Source organism: Ceratotherium simum, chromosome 1 (genome assembly GCF_057802395.1).
Source record: "Ceratotherium simum simum isolate JZ-2026a chromosome 1, ASM5780239v1, whole genome shotgun sequence".
In the NCBI taxonomy this organism is placed as follows: domain Eukaryota; kingdom Metazoa; phylum Chordata; class Mammalia; order Perissodactyla; family Rhinocerotidae; genus Ceratotherium; species Ceratotherium simum.
In genome coordinates, this window is record NC_141900.1 from 24,624,865 (window position 1) to 24,642,955 (window position 18,091).

General features: G+C 34.6%; 1 protein-coding gene across 2 annotated transcripts in view; it reads left to right on the plus strand.

The window, feature by feature from the left end:
- Positions 1 to 17,856, plus strand: part of LOC147918159 (uncharacterized) — a 255,295-nt gene extending 237,439 nt beyond the window's left edge. The window contains exons 4-5 of one of the 2 annotated variants that reach the window (XM_087443769.1): positions 11,170 to 11,300; positions 17,773 to 17,856. In XM_087443769.1, coding sequence (XP_087299895.1) covers positions 11,170 to 11,300; positions 17,773 to 17,812 — 171 coding nt within the window. In that variant the 3' untranslated portion in view covers positions 17,813 to 17,856. Of the gene's footprint in view, positions 1 to 11,169; positions 11,301 to 15,464; positions 17,002 to 17,772 lie in introns of those variants that run through there. The other variant, XM_087443741.1, reaches the window with a different exon arrangement.
- Positions 17,857 to 18,091: the final 235 nt, after the last annotated feature.

An 18,091-nucleotide genomic window follows, 5' to 3' on the forward strand; every position in this document is an offset into this window, starting at 1 on the left:
AGGAAGGAAGCTGTTAGCAGAACTTAGAGGGAGAAAATTGTGTAGAGTTGGCCACTTTAAGAGAAGTAGTGACATCTGATCAAGGAGATATAGCCAACTCAAGATGACCTTGCAGGACAGACATCAGGGGAGTAAATATTCTCATTTTACTCTCCTCTCTCCCTTAGATCCTTTATACAGATTCCCACTGGCTAAAACCAACTGAAAGCAGATTCCATATGTGTCAGCCTCTTGGTGCAGAAAGTTTAACAGAGAAGAGTGGGGAGCAGAGAGTACTCTCTTTGCCCTTCAGCGTTCCCTCTTGTCCTTTGCCTACATGAGAATTGCACTTCCCTAGCATAGCAAATGCACAAAATCTTATCACACTCCATACAATTATGAAGTCTGGGAATTAGTCTGGACGTATTCTCACCTGAAACTTAAAACATTAGCTTTCATATTCTTCATATAAGGTATTCTTCATATAAGTTGGGGAAGGATAAAAAAAGAAACACTTAGGTAACATAAAACATAATTGCTGCATTCCCCATATCTTTCTCTGTTCACAAGGTCCAATCATAGGATTAGAAAAAGGTTCACAAAATATAGGTGAAGAAATGTTTTGAATTTACTTTAACATAAAATATATTTCCCTCTTCTCTGCCAGCAATTTTTTTCCCTAGTGGTGTGGATGAGATTTCTTTTCTTGTGGGATGACCCAAACCTTGATTCCTACAGAATGTAAGTCTTGGGAGGCCAGTCTGTATTGGTTTTTCATTGACCAGGACTATAGTAAAAATGAGTTCTGAGAGATACCTCTGGTCACCATGATTAGTCACAGCCTCCTATTCAACAACACTCCTCAAACTATTGTTTCTTAGGCATGACGAGAGCAGACTGGGCCCGGGGCTGTCTTAGCTTCCAATTCATTAGAAACTTGATTGTGTTTACTCTGGAAACATTCCTCTCTTGGCCACTAGGACTTCCAAATCCATCAATTCCAAGGTTGTGGGAAGGTAAAGGCAATCATTTTTTTTTTTCAGTGAGTTATTAAGTATAATAGTAAGAGCATTCCCATCTCCATCCTGACTTCTGTACCCTACTTACGGAGAAGTGGCAGTATATATATATATATAGGTTGTGGGTTTAAAGGATATACCACATACTGCAAATTTGTACCTCAACCTCACAGTGTGTCATCTCCCACCTGAGAACATACATGAGCCTTCAACAGGCTATCCCACTGCTCTATCAAAGTGGCTGTTTCTATGGATAAGTAATGATGAAAGACCAATTTCTGTACGTGTGAGATCAATACCACACATTTTGCCATGAACTATATCCCCAGGTAAAACACCACATTGTGGGGATGCCATGATGATGGAATAAGTATTTTATAAGTTGACTAATGATGGTGCTTACACAAGTCCTTAGGGCAGGAAAGGCAAATCTATATCTAGATTTTTGTATTTTCTTAAGAGGACAAAGAATCCCCTTCTATCTGTGAAAGGGATCCAATGAAATATCCACTTCCCAGGTAATTGGTTGGTCCACCCAAGGGATAATGCAGATTGGGGCTTAGCACTGGCTCCTGGTGTTGTAGATTGGATACTCAACAGTGAAGGTAGTTGGATTCATCTTGGTGTTTTAATTATCTACCATTGTGTAACAAATCACCCCAAAGTTTAGTGGCTAAAACAACAATAAACCTTTTTATCTTTCTCGGTTTTGTGGATCAGGAATTCTGGCTCAGTGTTTCTGATGGAGTTGCCATCAGATACTGGCCAGGACTCCAGTCATCCAAAGGTTTGTTTGAAAATAGACGATCCACTTCCAAGATGGCTCACTCAGAATAGCTGACCATTGGCAGGAGCCTCACTTCCTCTCCATGGCTGTTTAGGGTGGGTTTAGAGTAGCTTTTTTTTTTTTTTTTTTTTTTTTAAAGATTTTATTTATTTATTTTTCCCCCAAAGCCCCAGTAGATAGTTGTATGTCATAGTTGCACATCCTTCTAGTTGCTGTATGTGGGACGCGGCCTCAGCATGGCCGGAGAAGCAGTGTGTCGGTGCTCGCCCGGGATCCAAACCCGGGCCGCCAGCAGCGGAGGGCGCGCACCCAACCGCCAAGCCACGGGGCCGGCCCTAGAGTAGCTTTTAATTTAGGACTAAGTTAGCCCTACTAGAAAGGCTTAGACCTTCTGTGATCTCTACTGAATTTCCATGATGTCTGACGTGGTCTCTTCGTTCTGGCTGCTCAGATCTGAATGTCTCTTAGCCCTATATATAATCTGGGAATTGTTCAGCTTATAGCCTCCTGGTAGTTCTTTACCCAGGGTAATAGAGAATCACTACACATACATGTCTTATTATTCATTCAAGGGGAATCCTATGCAGGTCTCAGGAGCTCTTTCTTCTTATGGCTTGTTTACTTTTCTGATACTCTGCACCAAAATTCTATCTGCTATACTCCCTGAACTCTGATCCTTGATTCCTCAGTTTAGCTAGACAGCTGTGCTTTACTTGAGTTGCTCCCAATCCCCAGCCTGTTCTACTGTCCAACAATTTTCTCAGATAGCTAAGCCAATAGTATAAATCATTTCATTAGTTTCCTCTCTCAAGCATCAGAGTCCTGGGTCACCTTTTTTCCAATGTCTAAAAACTTGTTTTATAAGTTTTGCCAGATTTCTACTTGTTTATGTCAGGTGGCACATTTGATACTGGTAAATCCATCATGATCAAACTGGTATTAGAGATTTCATAGCATTGTGAAATAAATTAGGACACTTTTCCTCTTTTTCTTAACTGGGGAAATTTGTATTTTGGGGGGGACATACTTTTTTCTTTGATACCTTTAAAATTTTATGAGATAAACATTTTTTTCAAGGTTGTGTTTTAAAATATTTTATTTTCTTCCTTGGTTATTATTTATCTTGAGTCACTTTCAATTATTTTATTTTCCCAGAAATTCTTTCATATAATTGATATTTTATTCAAATTAGTATGGCTTTGCATAGTATTCTCTGGTTTTTGTTAAAATCGTTTCTTTCTTGATTAGTATATACAATTTCTACTTTTCTGTATTTGTATTTCTTTACTTTTCTGTTAACTTGATTTATCCCATCCAGCAATTTTTCTTACTAGAATCTATGAAGGAAAAGTTTTTGAGTTTTTTGTTAGTGTTACAGCTTACCATTTCTAAATTTCTGCATTTGCTACATTGTTACTACATTCTTTCTATTACTCTATGATTATTTTGTTTGTTTTCTTTCTTGTACTAAATGCTGAGTTAAACATTTTTGTCTTTCTTTTCTACGTAACTTTTCTTGCTAAGATTCTATTTTTTAGGCAAACATTTATTGATTATATCAACTTTTAGTTTCACTTTATTACCTACTTTATTAATTTATGCTTTATCTTTTTGGTGGGAGGGCGTTTACTTTCTTTGGGATTAATATCTTCCTATTTTACATTCTTTAAATGGTTAAATTGCTCATTCACATTCATTTTTTTTAAAGTATATTTAATATAAATATTTTCCTTTTTACCTGTATCTTTCAAGTTTTGATATATACTGACCTTATTGCTCTTTAGTATTTGTTTTTAAGCTCTTATGTAGGTGAAAACATGTTTCTTTTCCTTTGGCAGAGAAACGACACCCAGGCTGATCCAAATCACTTTTTGAGAAATCTCTGTATAGGTTGATCATTGTCTTCTGGCATCTAGTAGCGAATGAAAATCTTAGCTTAGCCTTATTTTAATTATTTTGCAAACAGATGTTGATGATCTAGAATCTCTTTTTACATTTTTTAAATTCTTAACATTAAAAATAATATCAGTCTTAGACACTAAGTTATGTCTTAATGTTGCTCTATTTTAGTTTATTTTCCTTATATCAATATGCAATCCTTGAGTTTCCTAAATGTCCCTTTATTGACTCTTCTACATTAGCTCTGTTTACTTCTTCTTGAATTGTAAGTTAATTGGTTCACCTAATCTTCTCATTTATCTGTTAGTTTTTGATATTTTGTCTATCCTTTTCCTTTAATTTCTTAGAAAATTTCTTTAGTTTGTCTTTTACTTCATTTACTACATTTTACTGAGTATCCAATGTTCTTTTCACTGCATGTATATTGAAGTTATTAATTTTGTGATCATGTTTTTCATCTGAAAGTAGTATATTTTTTTTACATCAGATTGTTCCTTCTTGTTTCCTAATAGCTTGATTTTGTCCAGTTCACCATCCTCTTGATTCATATTGAGAATGAATACAAAAGATTTTGCAACATTTTTATATTTATGGAAAAAATATATTTGACATTAAAAGGGCCAAACACATGGATTAAACTAAATCTTTGCCATGTCTTCAAATAAATATCATTGAAATGTTTATTTTGATTTATTTAGTAGTTGTAGGGAAATACTAATTCCTCTTAGTTAAATTTGTACATAAAAGGAGATTTGCTTGTTAAATTACTTTTAGTGGCCAAAGCACAGTTATAGGTCTGGGAAAAAATGCAAATTTTGTTCAATTTTCTATAATTGTTGTAAAGTCTGTAGATTTTTTTCCCAAACTGAAAATATTGCAGGAGTGTTCAGAAAACCTTAATATATTTTTTTAATCAAGTTTTTTTGTTTGTTTTGTATTTTTTATTGATGTCATAGTAGTTTATAACATTTTGAAATTCCAGTTGTACGTTATTATTTGTCAGTCACCATATAAATGCGCCCCTTCACCCCTTGTGCCCACCCCCCAATTCCCTTCCCCCTGGTAACCACCAAACTGTTCTCTCTGTCCCTGTGAGAAAACCTTAATATTTTGATCAAAAAATATTTTATTCCCAGCACTATGTTATGTACTATTGTGTCTCAGAATTTTTGCAAACCATATACACTGACTTTTATCTTATTGCTACCATGAGTATTCGTCAAAAAATACTCAACTGAGGATGGTCATCTTAAGGGTGACCTTCACTGGGACCAATTTGTAAAACAAAAGCCTTATGGAAACTCTTTGTTCCTAATTAGAGTGAAGGATCATGAAAGGTTGTGCATAATAGTTTAAATCTTTAACATAAAATATCATAAATACTTACATTACTTATCTAATACTTATTTAGAACTTATGCCAGACACTCTTCAAAGAGTTTATACATATTGGCTCATTTGATGTTCTAACAGCCCTATGAAGTAGTTACTGTTATTTTTCCTTTTTTTGTGGATGAGGAATTTGAAGCGCAGAGAGGTTAACCTGATGAAGTTCACAGAACTATAAAATTGATGTTCATGTACAGAAATGCAAGTGGTATTTTAATTTGATCTTACTGCCTGCCACTTTTGTAAATTCTGTTATTTGTAATAATTTGCCCATGTATTTAACTGAGCATTCTATGTAGATAATCATATCATGTGAAAAAAGTACCTTTCTTTTTTTGACTCTTATGCTTTTAGAGTACCAGTATAGTACAACTTCTTTGGCATTTATTGATGATTGATTTATTGCCTATAATATGATCATTAATAAATTATTCTATATTTACTTGAAAACAACTTGTATTGTCTCATTTGGGACAGAATTCTATATCATTCCATTAGGGCATGCTTGTTAATTGTACTATTCATATCTTTTCTATCTTTACTAATTTTCTTACTCATTTACCTATCAATAATTAAAAGAAATATGTTGAAATCTCCCAATATAATGAGAGATTTGTCAAAGTTCTCCCTGTTGTTTTATCAGTCTTTTTATTAATATATTTGAGATTTATTAACGCACATCTAATATCATTATGTTAGGTATATAGGTTTAGAATATTTTTCCTAGTGAGCATTTTGCAGGGAACCTGTCTAACCCTAAGGATGTTTTTGTCTTAAAGTTTATTCACCCTTTAAAGAGAGATTTATTTTCACAAAAATGTTTTGATTGAGGATTATTTCTTTTTAATATTCTAGACATTATTTTGCTCTTCTGGTTTCATTTGCTGTTGTGAGATGTCTTCTCTTGGTCTAATTTTTGTTACTTTGCAATAATCAGTCTTTCCTCTCTGGTTGTTCTTTTCTCTCTTTATTTGTTTCCTTTAGTTTTGGTTCACTGCAATCGCCACATCATGTGACTAAGCATGCAATTTTTATTGTGTTTATTAGCTTCTTATAGCTTTAGATTCCAGGCCGACATCAATTCTGAAAAGTTTTCAGTCATTGTTTCTTGAAATATCCCCTCCCTTCCATTTCCACTATTGTCTCTACTGAGCTCCATACGTGTCATTTTATCTTCCATACCTTTAAACTTGACATTCATATTTCTGTATTCTCGTCTATATATACTGTCTTCCAATTTTCTAATTGTCTCTTCAGGGTGTTTAATCTATTTTTTTAATGCACCCCCCAAAATTTTTAAGTTTAAAATTATTATTATTTTGTTTATTTTAGTGGTTTCATTTTAATATTCTGCATAAATATTCCTAATAGCCTTTTGGTGCTGGCTTAGTGTTTTGTTTCTATTCTTTATTTCAGTGCTTGACAGCCTTTTTCTTAAAGGGCCAGATAATAAGTATTTTAGAGTCATGGACCATACAGTCTCTGTTGTAACTATTCAGCTCTGCTGTTGTAGTGCAATACATGAGCGTGGCTGTGCACCAATAAAATTATATTTCCAAAAACATGTGGGTGGCATATGGGTTATAGTTTGCCAACCCCTATCCATTTGCTTACACATTTCCTGGGTAACTATTCTATGTTCTATGGACTGATGGAGGGAGAGAGAGAGAGAGAGACAGAAAGAATATTAGAGATGCTTTCCTCCATAGAGGATTTGAAGGGACACCATCAGCCTGGCAAAATTTCAGCCACTTTGAAGATTTCCAGTTCTAGCTGTGAATTGAAGGTTTCTCCTCTCATAGGATTCCTAAAGATTAAAATCAACAATAGGTTCTCAATTAAGGATCACCAAAAAATAAAGAATTAAGCCATCATGGATGAGAATCAGCAGAAACAACAAAAAATAAATTTATATACTAAAAAACCACAAATACTGGACTTGTGAAAGAAAAATCTGTCTATCTAGCCATCTATAGACCTTATTTTATTTATCTATTCGTTAGTTGATGGACCTTAAGGTTGTTTCCACCTTTTGGCTTTTATGAATAATGCTGCTGTGAACATTTGTTTATCAGTTTTTGCATGGACATAATATTTTTATTTCTCTTGGGTATATACCTAGGAGTGGAATTTCTGAGTTATATGATAACTCTATGTTTAAATTATTGAGGAAGTGCCAAACTGTTTTTCTAACTGGCTGCACTATTTTACATTCTCACCAGCAATGTATGAGGGTTCCAATTCTCTACATCCTCGCCTGTACTTGTTATTTGTCTTTTTGGTTACAGTCATCTTAGAACGTGTGAAGTAGTATCTCATTGTGCTTTTGCTTTACATTTCCCTAATGGCTAGTGATGAGCATCTATTCATGTTCTTATTGGCCATTTGTATATTTTCCTTGGAAAAAGTTTTATTCATATTCTTTGCTCATTTTATATTAGATTATTTTTCTTTTTACTGTTGAATTATAAAATTCTCTCTATATCTACCAATATCTAGAGAAGATAGATACTAGGTTCAAGTCACTTATGCAAATATTTTCTTCTATTCTGTGGATTGTCTTTTCACTTTCTTTATGGTGTCCTTTGAAACATAAAAGTTTTTAATTTTGATGAAGTCCAATTCATAAATTATATATTTTTGTCTTTTGTCACTTGTGCCTTTGCAATATTATCTAAGATGGCTTTGGATAACTCTAGGTCACAAGGATTTATTTGTATATTTTCTTATGAGTTTTATTTTTCTCTCTTTTATTTAGGTCTAAGATCCAGTTTTACTTAATTTTTGTAAATGGTGTGAGGAAAGGGTCCAACTTTTTTCTATTGCATATGGATATTTAGTTGAACAGCCACCATTTTTTGAAAAGATTATTCTTCCCTTATTGCATTGTCTTGGTACTCTTGTCAAAAATCAATTTATCTTAAATTAAAAGGTTATTTCTAGACTCTTCAGTCTATTTCATTATATATGCCTATTCTTATGCTACTTCCACACTGTCTTGATTACTCCAGCTTCATAGTAAGTTTTGTTTTGGCTTTTCTGAATCCCTTGAATTTCCATGTGACTTAATATCACCTTGTCAATTTCTTCAAAAAGGCAAGCTGGGGTTTTGACAGTGATTACAATTTAGAGAGTACTACCATCTTAACGATGTTAAGTCTTCCAATCCTTCAACATGGAATGTCTTTCCCTTTATTTAGGTCATCCTTAATTTCCTTCAATAATGTTTTGTAGTTTTCAGAGTATAACTTTTATACTTTTTTTATTAAATTTATTCCAAAGCATTTTATTCTTTTTGATGCTATTGTAAAAGGAATTGTCTTCCTAATCTCACTTTGGGAATACTAGTATATAAAAATCCAATTGATTTTCTATATTTATCTTGTACCCTGCAATTCTGCTGAACTCTTTTGTTAGTTCTAATAGTTTTTTTAGTGGATTCTTTAGGATTTTCTGTATGCAAGATCATGTCATCTTCAACTAGAAATAAATTTATTTCTTCCTGTCCAATCTGGATGTCTTTCAAGGGAATTTTGAAGGTGAGGAAAGATGAACCAGGTACTGTCAGTTAGCTAAAATCACACACCAAAAGAAATAAATCACAGGCTGAAATCTGATTAAGTGAATGTCATACAGGTGCACTGCAAATTTTGTTTGAAGCTCAATTGCTGACTGACTTACGTAGGGTTCCTTAAACTCCTTCTAGTTAGAAATTTGATTAATCCAAGAGGGTGAAATGAGACCGAACCTTCAGAGGAGGGTTAAACAGATCAAATTCAAAGGTTATGCATTCACAGGGACATTGAACTAAGAAGACTGTCACATACACTTTGCTGCTCTAGCTGGAAGATTACAGTAGATGACATTATAGTATCATGCCAGAAAGAGGACATTCAAATATATGTGAATATATAAAGGCAACCAATTATGTAAAATATTATCAAAATGAGAATGACAAGGAAGCAATCATGGCAAAAATTGTACAAACTCTGCTTTTTCACCTAGATGTTGCTGCTCAGAAATAGTTTCAGCAATGTATATATCTCATATTTTAAATGCAACTGAATAACTACCATAACATATAAAACCCAGATGACCATAGAAGTCCTAAGACACTACCCAAGAAATCATAAAAATAATTTTTATGGTTGTTCTTTTTAGGCAGAATTTTCAAGTACATTCTGTACCCATGACATGCTATAGATTTTTTTTTCTGCCAATAACTTTCAGTAGTTTTTCTTCACTTTTACTGTTAGAGGCAGTATAAGGAAAAATTTTAAGTTATACTACCACAATGTGTCCTGCAAATTATTTTTTCCATGGGTACTTCTTGGCAGCTGTCTGCATGACTGTGATTCTCTTTAATCCAAGGGTTTAATATGTCCATTTCATGGTTGTAACATCTGCCTTTCATAAAACTGTATCAGAAGAAATGGATACAACTTATCCGAAGATAAATGTAGCAATTTGGGGGGAAATCTACATTTTTCTCTTGCTAATAGTTTTAATTTTCCAGACTTACTTACTCTTAAATCACATAATTTTATTTTATTTTTTTTTTTGCTGAGGAAGATTTGCCCTGAGCTAACATTCACTGCCAATATTCCTCTTTCTTTTGTATGTCAGCATGGCCATCGACAAACGAGTGGTTTAGGCCCATACCTAGGAACTGAACCCTGGCCACTGAAGCAGAACATGATGAACTTAACCACTAGGCTGCTGGAGCTGGCCCGTAAATCACATAATTTTGAAAGTTTCATCCAGATCATTGAAATAGGACTGAATTCTAAACTTTTAAAAATTTCAACTTAGGTAACATTAGTCTTCCCCTATCCCCAGTCTCAAGAAGAATAGAGATGCATTTAATATTAATAAAGAAGAAATGCCTTATATTTGCATGTCAAATGTTTGAAGCAATTTTCACACATTATCTTCATCTACACAAAAATCATGCACCTTGCATCAGTGGCCAAATATAAACTTAGCAAATTCTATTAGACTCTCAATTCCTCAAAGACTAATATTGTGTTTGTATTTCTTTTTCTTTTCTTTCCCCTTTTTTAAAAAGATGTGTCTTTTTAACAATTATACTTCAAGGCTTCTCAAAATATCGGGCAAAGCATTTTATGAGCTCCCTTACTGCAGGTTCATCATATTATCTATTTTACTAAGAACAGAGGTATTGATCTGTTGGATGGTTTTAAAATCTCTTCCCACATGCTTATGATTCATCTCAGATTTATCCATTCTATATTAAGCAGGTATTAATTAAGCTATTATGACTTAAAATTTAATTAGCCAGTGCTTGTGGTAAAAATACAGCTACTGAGGAAAAAGAATTATATAGCTGCTCATAGCTTGTAGCCAGCCTGGCAGCTCACAACTAAGCTGTGGCGTGCCCTGCTGGGCATGAATAACTCCAGGGAATGTTAACAGCAGACGAGAGCATTCTGTGACTGTGATGGAACAAGACTATAACATCGCAAACTCGAGCATCGCAATGGGCACCATCACTCGTTCCTGGCTAATATGAATGGCTATGGCTTCTTTTCCAATGACAACTCTGGCCCAACGTGACTTCTCCCACCTCCTGGATAAAAATTAGTAAAATACCCAATCTCAAATTAGCCCTACTACCTGACAGCTCCCAATCCCATGCAAACTCATACTTAGACAGGTCATAATTCCCATGACACATGATTTCTCTTACTACAGCAATTTAATATACTTAAATGAGTTTGACTATAGGTGTGCTCCTGGAGGCCTTTGGGCACTGGATTTTCTACTGCATATTTATATGCAATATATGCATACCTGTGTATATGTCTTTATGTTTACCTGCAATGACAGGGGGAGATGAAGATATAAACAGAGAGAAGGAGATATGCTAGTTTAGTGTGACAAGAACCTAGCAGGTGTTTAATAAATGCTGGGTGAATGACTGAACATCTGAACAAAATTAATAAAGAATAGTAATATGCTGGCAAACATATTATAATGTAAGCAGCATTGGGTTATTCCCTAAGATTTTAATGAGACGATAAAGTGGATAAAGATTACATTAACTTTGAATTTTAAGAAAGAACCTCTATTCCAGGAAAACATTACCCTTGAAATGCAATCAAGTTTTGGTGAAGCGCAGCCACTGTCAGTCCCTGTGGCTCCTGTGTCTTCGAGAGAGCTGATCCTGAGCCTCCACGGAAAGTTTGTCCTGCACCTGTCAGTCAGGTCTGTCAAAAACATTCTATGGTAACTTAAGCCTTTGCTGCACATAATGAGGAATTAGACTTCAGACTATATCCCGCCCACTCTTTGTAGCCATTCTGCTCTGTCTTTCAGTCAAATCCCTCATTCCCCGTTAGTTCGGGACTAGTCCAGGACTTCAGTCCAGTTTGCTGAGGGTTCTGGTCCTGTTTCCAATGCTTCTTAGCCTTTCTTCCTCTAGCATTTTGATTTGTCATACTGACATCTGGTGGATGAGATGTTCTGCTCCCAAACACCTCGTCACCAGACTCCAGTCCTTTGATCCAGACGGGAGTGATTTGATGAAGTGGGGGGAGATTTGAACTTCTGGTTTCCTGTCGTGTTCCCCACCCCCTCACCAATTTTAGCTAGTTTTCCTCAACCTCCTAGGAGCTCTCAAATTGTCTCAAAACCGGGGTCACATAAACAATGTCAGTAGTATATAAACCCACTTAGATTGTGCCTGTATGCCGATTCCAATTTTAATTCCTTGATTAATTTTATTGGTTCAGCTAATCTAGGTGGACTTTATGAACAAATATAATCTCATTTAGAGGAAAATCCAACATTTTCTTCAAAAGGTGAAGAACTGTTATAAGAATAGAAGTTGTCTAACTAGTGGAAAGCTATAAAATATACTTGCGTCACAGATTTTGTGTTTGTGAGTCCACTTATGTTTGTAGCAAAGATTTCAAAGCATACACTTTTTTCCTGATAAAGTCAATGGGCAACCTATTGATGCTTAGTTAAATAATGTACAGCAAATGAAGGAATTTAAATTATTTTGATATTCTGATGGATTCTGAATTAATATTTATCTTTGTAATTGTCTGTCACGTTAATACAGACAGAATATGGACAAAAGACCAACAGAAGAGTAACTTCTCCAAGAAATGCATTTAATTAGATTCTATAAAAAACAGCAGTTCCTATGAGATTTATAATGTATATTAAACAAACCATTTAAGGGTAGTCACCTTCATTGTTTACCTAATGTGCATAAAAAATGGGAAAATAAGTAAACAGCATAGGCTTGAGAGTTTTGATTGTTAAATGAAATAAAGGTTAAACAGAATTACTTCTTGTGACTTGGAGAAGACAAATTTTGATATTCTGGTGATAGTAAAGACAGTGTAACAATATGCCTGAGGCACAAGATATTCTTTAGCTGATTTTAATTACTGTAGTTTTATTTTCTCAATCCACAGATTTAAATAATATTAGAGAATGCGGTGGGTTCATTAACTACAGTTAATGTAAAAACAGAAACATACTACTGCAATAGGCATTTTTTATAGATAGCAGTTTAGAAGGGGAGGAAAAAAGCAAAATGGAATTTTTCTATGTTGCAGATTGTCCTGACACAATGCTAGTTAAAATTGATACCATTCTTTTTTTTTTTTTTTTGTGAGGAGATCAGCCCTATGCTAACATCCGCCAATCCTCCTCTTTTTTTGCTGAGGAAGACGGCCCTGGGCTAACATCTGTGCCCATCTTCCTCCACTTTATATGGGAGGCCGCCACAGCATGGCTTGCCAAGCAGTGTGTCGGTGCGCGCCCGGGATCTGAACCAGCGAACCCCGGACCGCCGCAGCGGAGCGCACGCACTTAACCGCTTGCGCCACCGGGCCGGCCCCAGATACCATTCTTATTTAATGAATCTCCTCAAATCCCTCTGTTAGCAATTAAATGAGCAATTTTATAATTTTGTTTGAAGTACTAATTAAGGTTAATTAAATTTACAGTGTCATCGCCTTAGAATCCCAGGTTTACCTACAGTGGCTCAACTTGCCTGAAGATGCAAGTGATTTACGCTGAAAAAGAAAGACAAATTAGTTCTAATCTGAGAAGACTTCCTAGTATAGCCAATAAGCGTTTTGACCAAATTATAACACTTTCGTGAAGACTTAGTCATTTAAAATTTTTACTCTGATTGCATAGAGTGTTGCAAAATAGACCAGTTTAGATACTTGTTTCACTGTCATATATTTATAATATTTATATAAATATTTATGTAATATATTATATGTAAATATAATATACAATATATTATGTAATATTATATAAATTTATATATTTTCAGAATAATATTTATATATACTATTTGCAAAAATAAGAAAAATTTGAAAACTCAGAACATAAAGGAGATAAAACTATCCACTAAATTCTTGCCATGCAGTCTTCATGAAAAAATGATTACATCAAGTACTTCCTGACTGTTGAGTTCCTGGAGCTCCCTTCACCAAAGGTTTTTTAGCTAGCTAAAGGTGCAAGGTAATTGCTGATGCCAGTCATCTTTGATCTATATCACTGTCTCCCATCTTAATTTTAGATCCTGTGACCTATTGGCCAGTGTGGTTGGTTTGTCTGTGATTTTGTGGGTTTGTCAGAAATATTAATATTAATGAATGTAAATAAACATGGTGTATGTAATATTAATGTATGTTAAAATCATAAGGGAAGTATGTTAAAAAAAACAGATTCCTAGGCACCATGCCTAGAGATTATAATACATTAGGCCTGCAGGCACCCAAGGAATCTGCCTTTTAGTATGTGCCGTAGGTAATTGTGATGTAGGTCCACAGGCAAAACTTTAGGGACATTGTGGATCCTTAGTAAGTATGAAAAGGAGTTGGGCAGATGAAATAAACTAAATAGTGTGTTGTTTCATGGTCAGTGGTTCCCAAATTTTTGTAGTAAAGATTTGTTCTGTTCATCAACTGGAATTCCCATTTATAGTTAATGGGAATCTGAATGTTTAGAGCAGCTATAATTTGTGAGAGAAAGTGGGAGACCATCACTGGTTTCTCTGGTGATTTGACCAGGGAGTCTTAGAGGGATGTCAAAGGGCCAAAGGGTTTAGTAGCAACCGTTGGCTTCTGACTGGCATGTTAGACCTGGTGCAGTAGGCCGTTAATCTTAAGTGAGTGAACACTTGGCCAGGCACAGATCTCCTTTTCCACTTTAGTCCATTAGTATCTGTGCACAGCCAGATCACGAATTGCAAACACAGCAGCTCGGACTGTGGAAAGCGGGTGATGCAGTCACCATAATAGGGAACTAGGGGCATTAATAAATACTGTTGCTTGATCAAACTTGATATGCAAAAATTGTCTATTACAGAACATTTTGAGGTATAAAGAGAAAAGAACAAAGTCTTTGAAGGCAACTGTGTTTAGAATTAAATTCTAATTGGTTTTGTGTGTTACTAGCACTCTGACCTCAGATTATTTATTTTCAAAGTCTCATTTCACCTGTAAAGTGGGGAAAATATTGCTTATCATGTAACACTGTTTTGAGAATTAAAAGAGGTAAAAAAATTGAAAAATTCTTAGCAGAGCACCTGGGAAAAATGCATGCATACGTAAATGTGCTTTTCTTTTCTTGCCTCAATTTGTTTGCTGTCATCACATTTTGAATCTCTCTTCTCAATTTCAGCTTGTGTGTCTATATGTCCTTTTCATTCCCATTCAAAAAACCCAAATATTTGTAGTTTTCACAAAGTGATAGGGAATGATCAGAATATAAAATAAAATTGGATTGTAGCCTGTTATAAAAAGGAGGATTTTTGATACTTATTTTCTTTTATTGAACAGTACTTATTTTCACTTTTGACCACTTTTGAAGCAAACATTCAAATAAACCCAGATATCTTTTATAATTATTGAGTATTGTTCATTTTACTTGAATTTTATTAGAAAATCATAATATACGCTTAAATATAATTTTATACTTTTTTTGCTGGGGAACATATATTTACATTTTATTATGAAAATAGGTAATTTTATAGCTACGTTTGAGTTTTATAAGATGAAGCCCCACAATGTCACTAGTTAGTTGTATTTTTAGATTTTTCACTTAAGGCTTTCCTCAGTTTGGAATAACTTAGGTCTCATTTTTTTAGATATAAATGTACTTTGTATAGATGGTCTTATTCTGCTATGTGTTGCTAAGAGCAGTTTAATAACCGCTATAGAGAATGAAATGAGAAACTACCCAGAAACACTGCACACTAGGTAGTTCAGATTAAAAAACTAAATTGTTGTTGTAAGAAGAATTTTATAATATGAAAGTTGAACTTCAATATAAACCATACCCTATGAAACAAAATTTGAGGTGTAGTGAGTTAATCTTAAATCATTCTCACAGGAATTTGGTTACTGACCCTGGAGAAAGGCTTTTGTCTGAGGACGGTTTCAGTTTCTGAAGTGGCCCTGTAAAACTGCCTTCCCCACATTGTCGCTGTGATGAGTTTCTACTAGATCCTTAATACAATGGAGACTTTAAAAGATAATCATCTGATATGACGACATGTACAACACACAGGTATTAGTGTACAAGTACAATTCGAAACTGGTTCGGGGGCTGACATTCCATTTTAACTCTTTAATGTAGTTTAAATACTCTCAATTGAAAATAAAGCATCTTTTAAAATTAACACATATGTTAGAATACTCTAAAATCAAAATGTATAATGAAAAGAGCCAAATTACTTGATTGAAATGGTAATTCTTTACTCTGTCTTCAGACTACACATAATACAATAGCTGTGAGTGAAATTATAATACAGACTTTAAAGTACCAAGAAAGGAAAAAAATCAAAATTTAAACATAGAAGTTTAAAGTGTAAAATCAGAGTGCACAGAAAATCAGAAGTAAGCTGTAGTACTATAAAAATATCTCTGGTTTTTCTTTATTTGGGAGCAATTTTTGTCATCATGTATCATTTGATCAATTGTAGGGGGTTCACAGACTCCTATGATTCCACATTTCATCTCCTGATTGGTTAGTGTTTATGGAAGGCACACAGGAAGCACAAAGAGACCCAATGACTGCCCACTGCCCACTTGCTTTATGTTGCTCACCACTGGCCACGTACCCACGCCTACCACGCCCATCGTGACAGGCCACTGTCTGTGACTCGGTGTCTGAAGCCTGCTCCTGCTGCGATGGTTGTTCACGGTGCTTGATGACTGTGGTGTGAGTCCCGGCTCTGAGTCCAGCTCTGAGCTGGCTTCCGTCCCGCTGGCGAGGACGTCGACGGCACCTGAACCCTGCTTGTGCCAATGTATCTGACGTGTTCGGAGCCAGCTTCCGGCTGCTGAATCTGCCATTCAAATAGCAGGCTTTTGTACACATTAGAAAATTAAACACAAGACTTGCCAGCAGTGTTGCTTCATTTAAAGCAAAATATGAAAAAAAAAAGTATGTGTGAAATTTGGGTAGACTCAAATGGGCAGAACACCGCCTCTGAAGAGTCACGTCTTTTAAGCAAATAGATATGCATTGTATTTGTGTTCTCTATAATAAATTCTCTGGTCTCTAAGTTTAAAATATATTCTCAGTGAAGGGATTTAACTTTAAAAACACTACTAAGAATTATGCTTTATTTTTTTCGCAGTTCATGTCACCAGGTTCTAAAATGTCTGTGCATAATTTGTTAAGCCAGTGTAAGAATCCTCGCCCATCTGATGAGTTGTGCTGGTGGAGAGAGAGCTAGTGACGAAAAATGGCGGGAAGTCAAAATAACAAGTATATTTGTGAAATATTTCACCATGAATCTTTTCTTTGACTATCATGGTCTTTTTTTTTTTCACTCTTTTTAATCTGGGAAATTACTAGTTATTTTAAAACAAGTGTGGCTATATGTGATTTGTTAATAATCTAGTTCAACTATTTATAAAAATTTTACCATCTGTTCATTTTCAGTATTTGTGCAAGGTTATAAATATATATACTCTTAGTCAATTCTGCTGTATCCTATATAATAATTATGTAAGAGTTTATGCAAAGGTAAAATACAATGTAGTTCACCTACTGTACAAAATGTAATACTTAACTAAAAATTACTTTAGAAAGAGAAATGAAAATATTTACCATTCTTTCCTGAACCTAAAGGTGACATTAAAAAAATACTTACATGTTAATTAATAGAAAACATAGAATAAAGTTAAAAGAATGTAGGTGTTGTCTAAAGTAGTTAAACGGTTTCAAGTAAGCTTCAGAGAATATCATAGTATCTACATTTTCTTCATTTTAAGAAGAAGAACTTTGTTTAACTTGGTTGAATGAACATACGGCCTTGGGGATATCATTTTAATGTCACTTCATGTCAAGCCAGTACATTAAAACCAGTGCTCTAAATATTCTAATCCATTCAAGCAAAAAACATTCACCAAAGTAAAAAGCAATATAGTTGTACTGTAGTTTCAAAGTAACAACTATCCCATGGTTAGTCATGTGAATATGTATAATAAATGAAAAAGCAATGAAATGGAAACATGTAGAGAAACAGAACTCTGAATATGCTTAAAAGTGTACAAATAATAGTCAATCTGTAAATAACATAGATGGGTATATCAGTCAACAACAAGCATTTTTAGTTGGTAGAAAAAGAAAGTAGAGTCCTAATATAAAATTAGTTTCTTCTGTTTTATTCTTTTGTTTTGTTTTAAAGTTTTTCCCTGAATCTGTTTTTGTGGAAAGACGATGAGTGACTCTCCTGAACATCTGTAATACCCAGCTGCACCCTGGCATTTGGGTAAGATTTGATTGATGGCGTACTTGAATGTAGATTTACAAATGTGGCCCAAGGCCAGTTTCTCCTTATTTTGACAACCAAACACTGTAATTCTTAACATTAAATGTTTACTGGAATGGGGAACAAGAAAGCAGTTTCTAGCAACATGCAGAGAATGAGAATTGGTAAATTAATCAGTGTTACTACCCGCCCGTAGGTCCCCAAGCTTGTAACAGATATTCCACCCATCAAATGG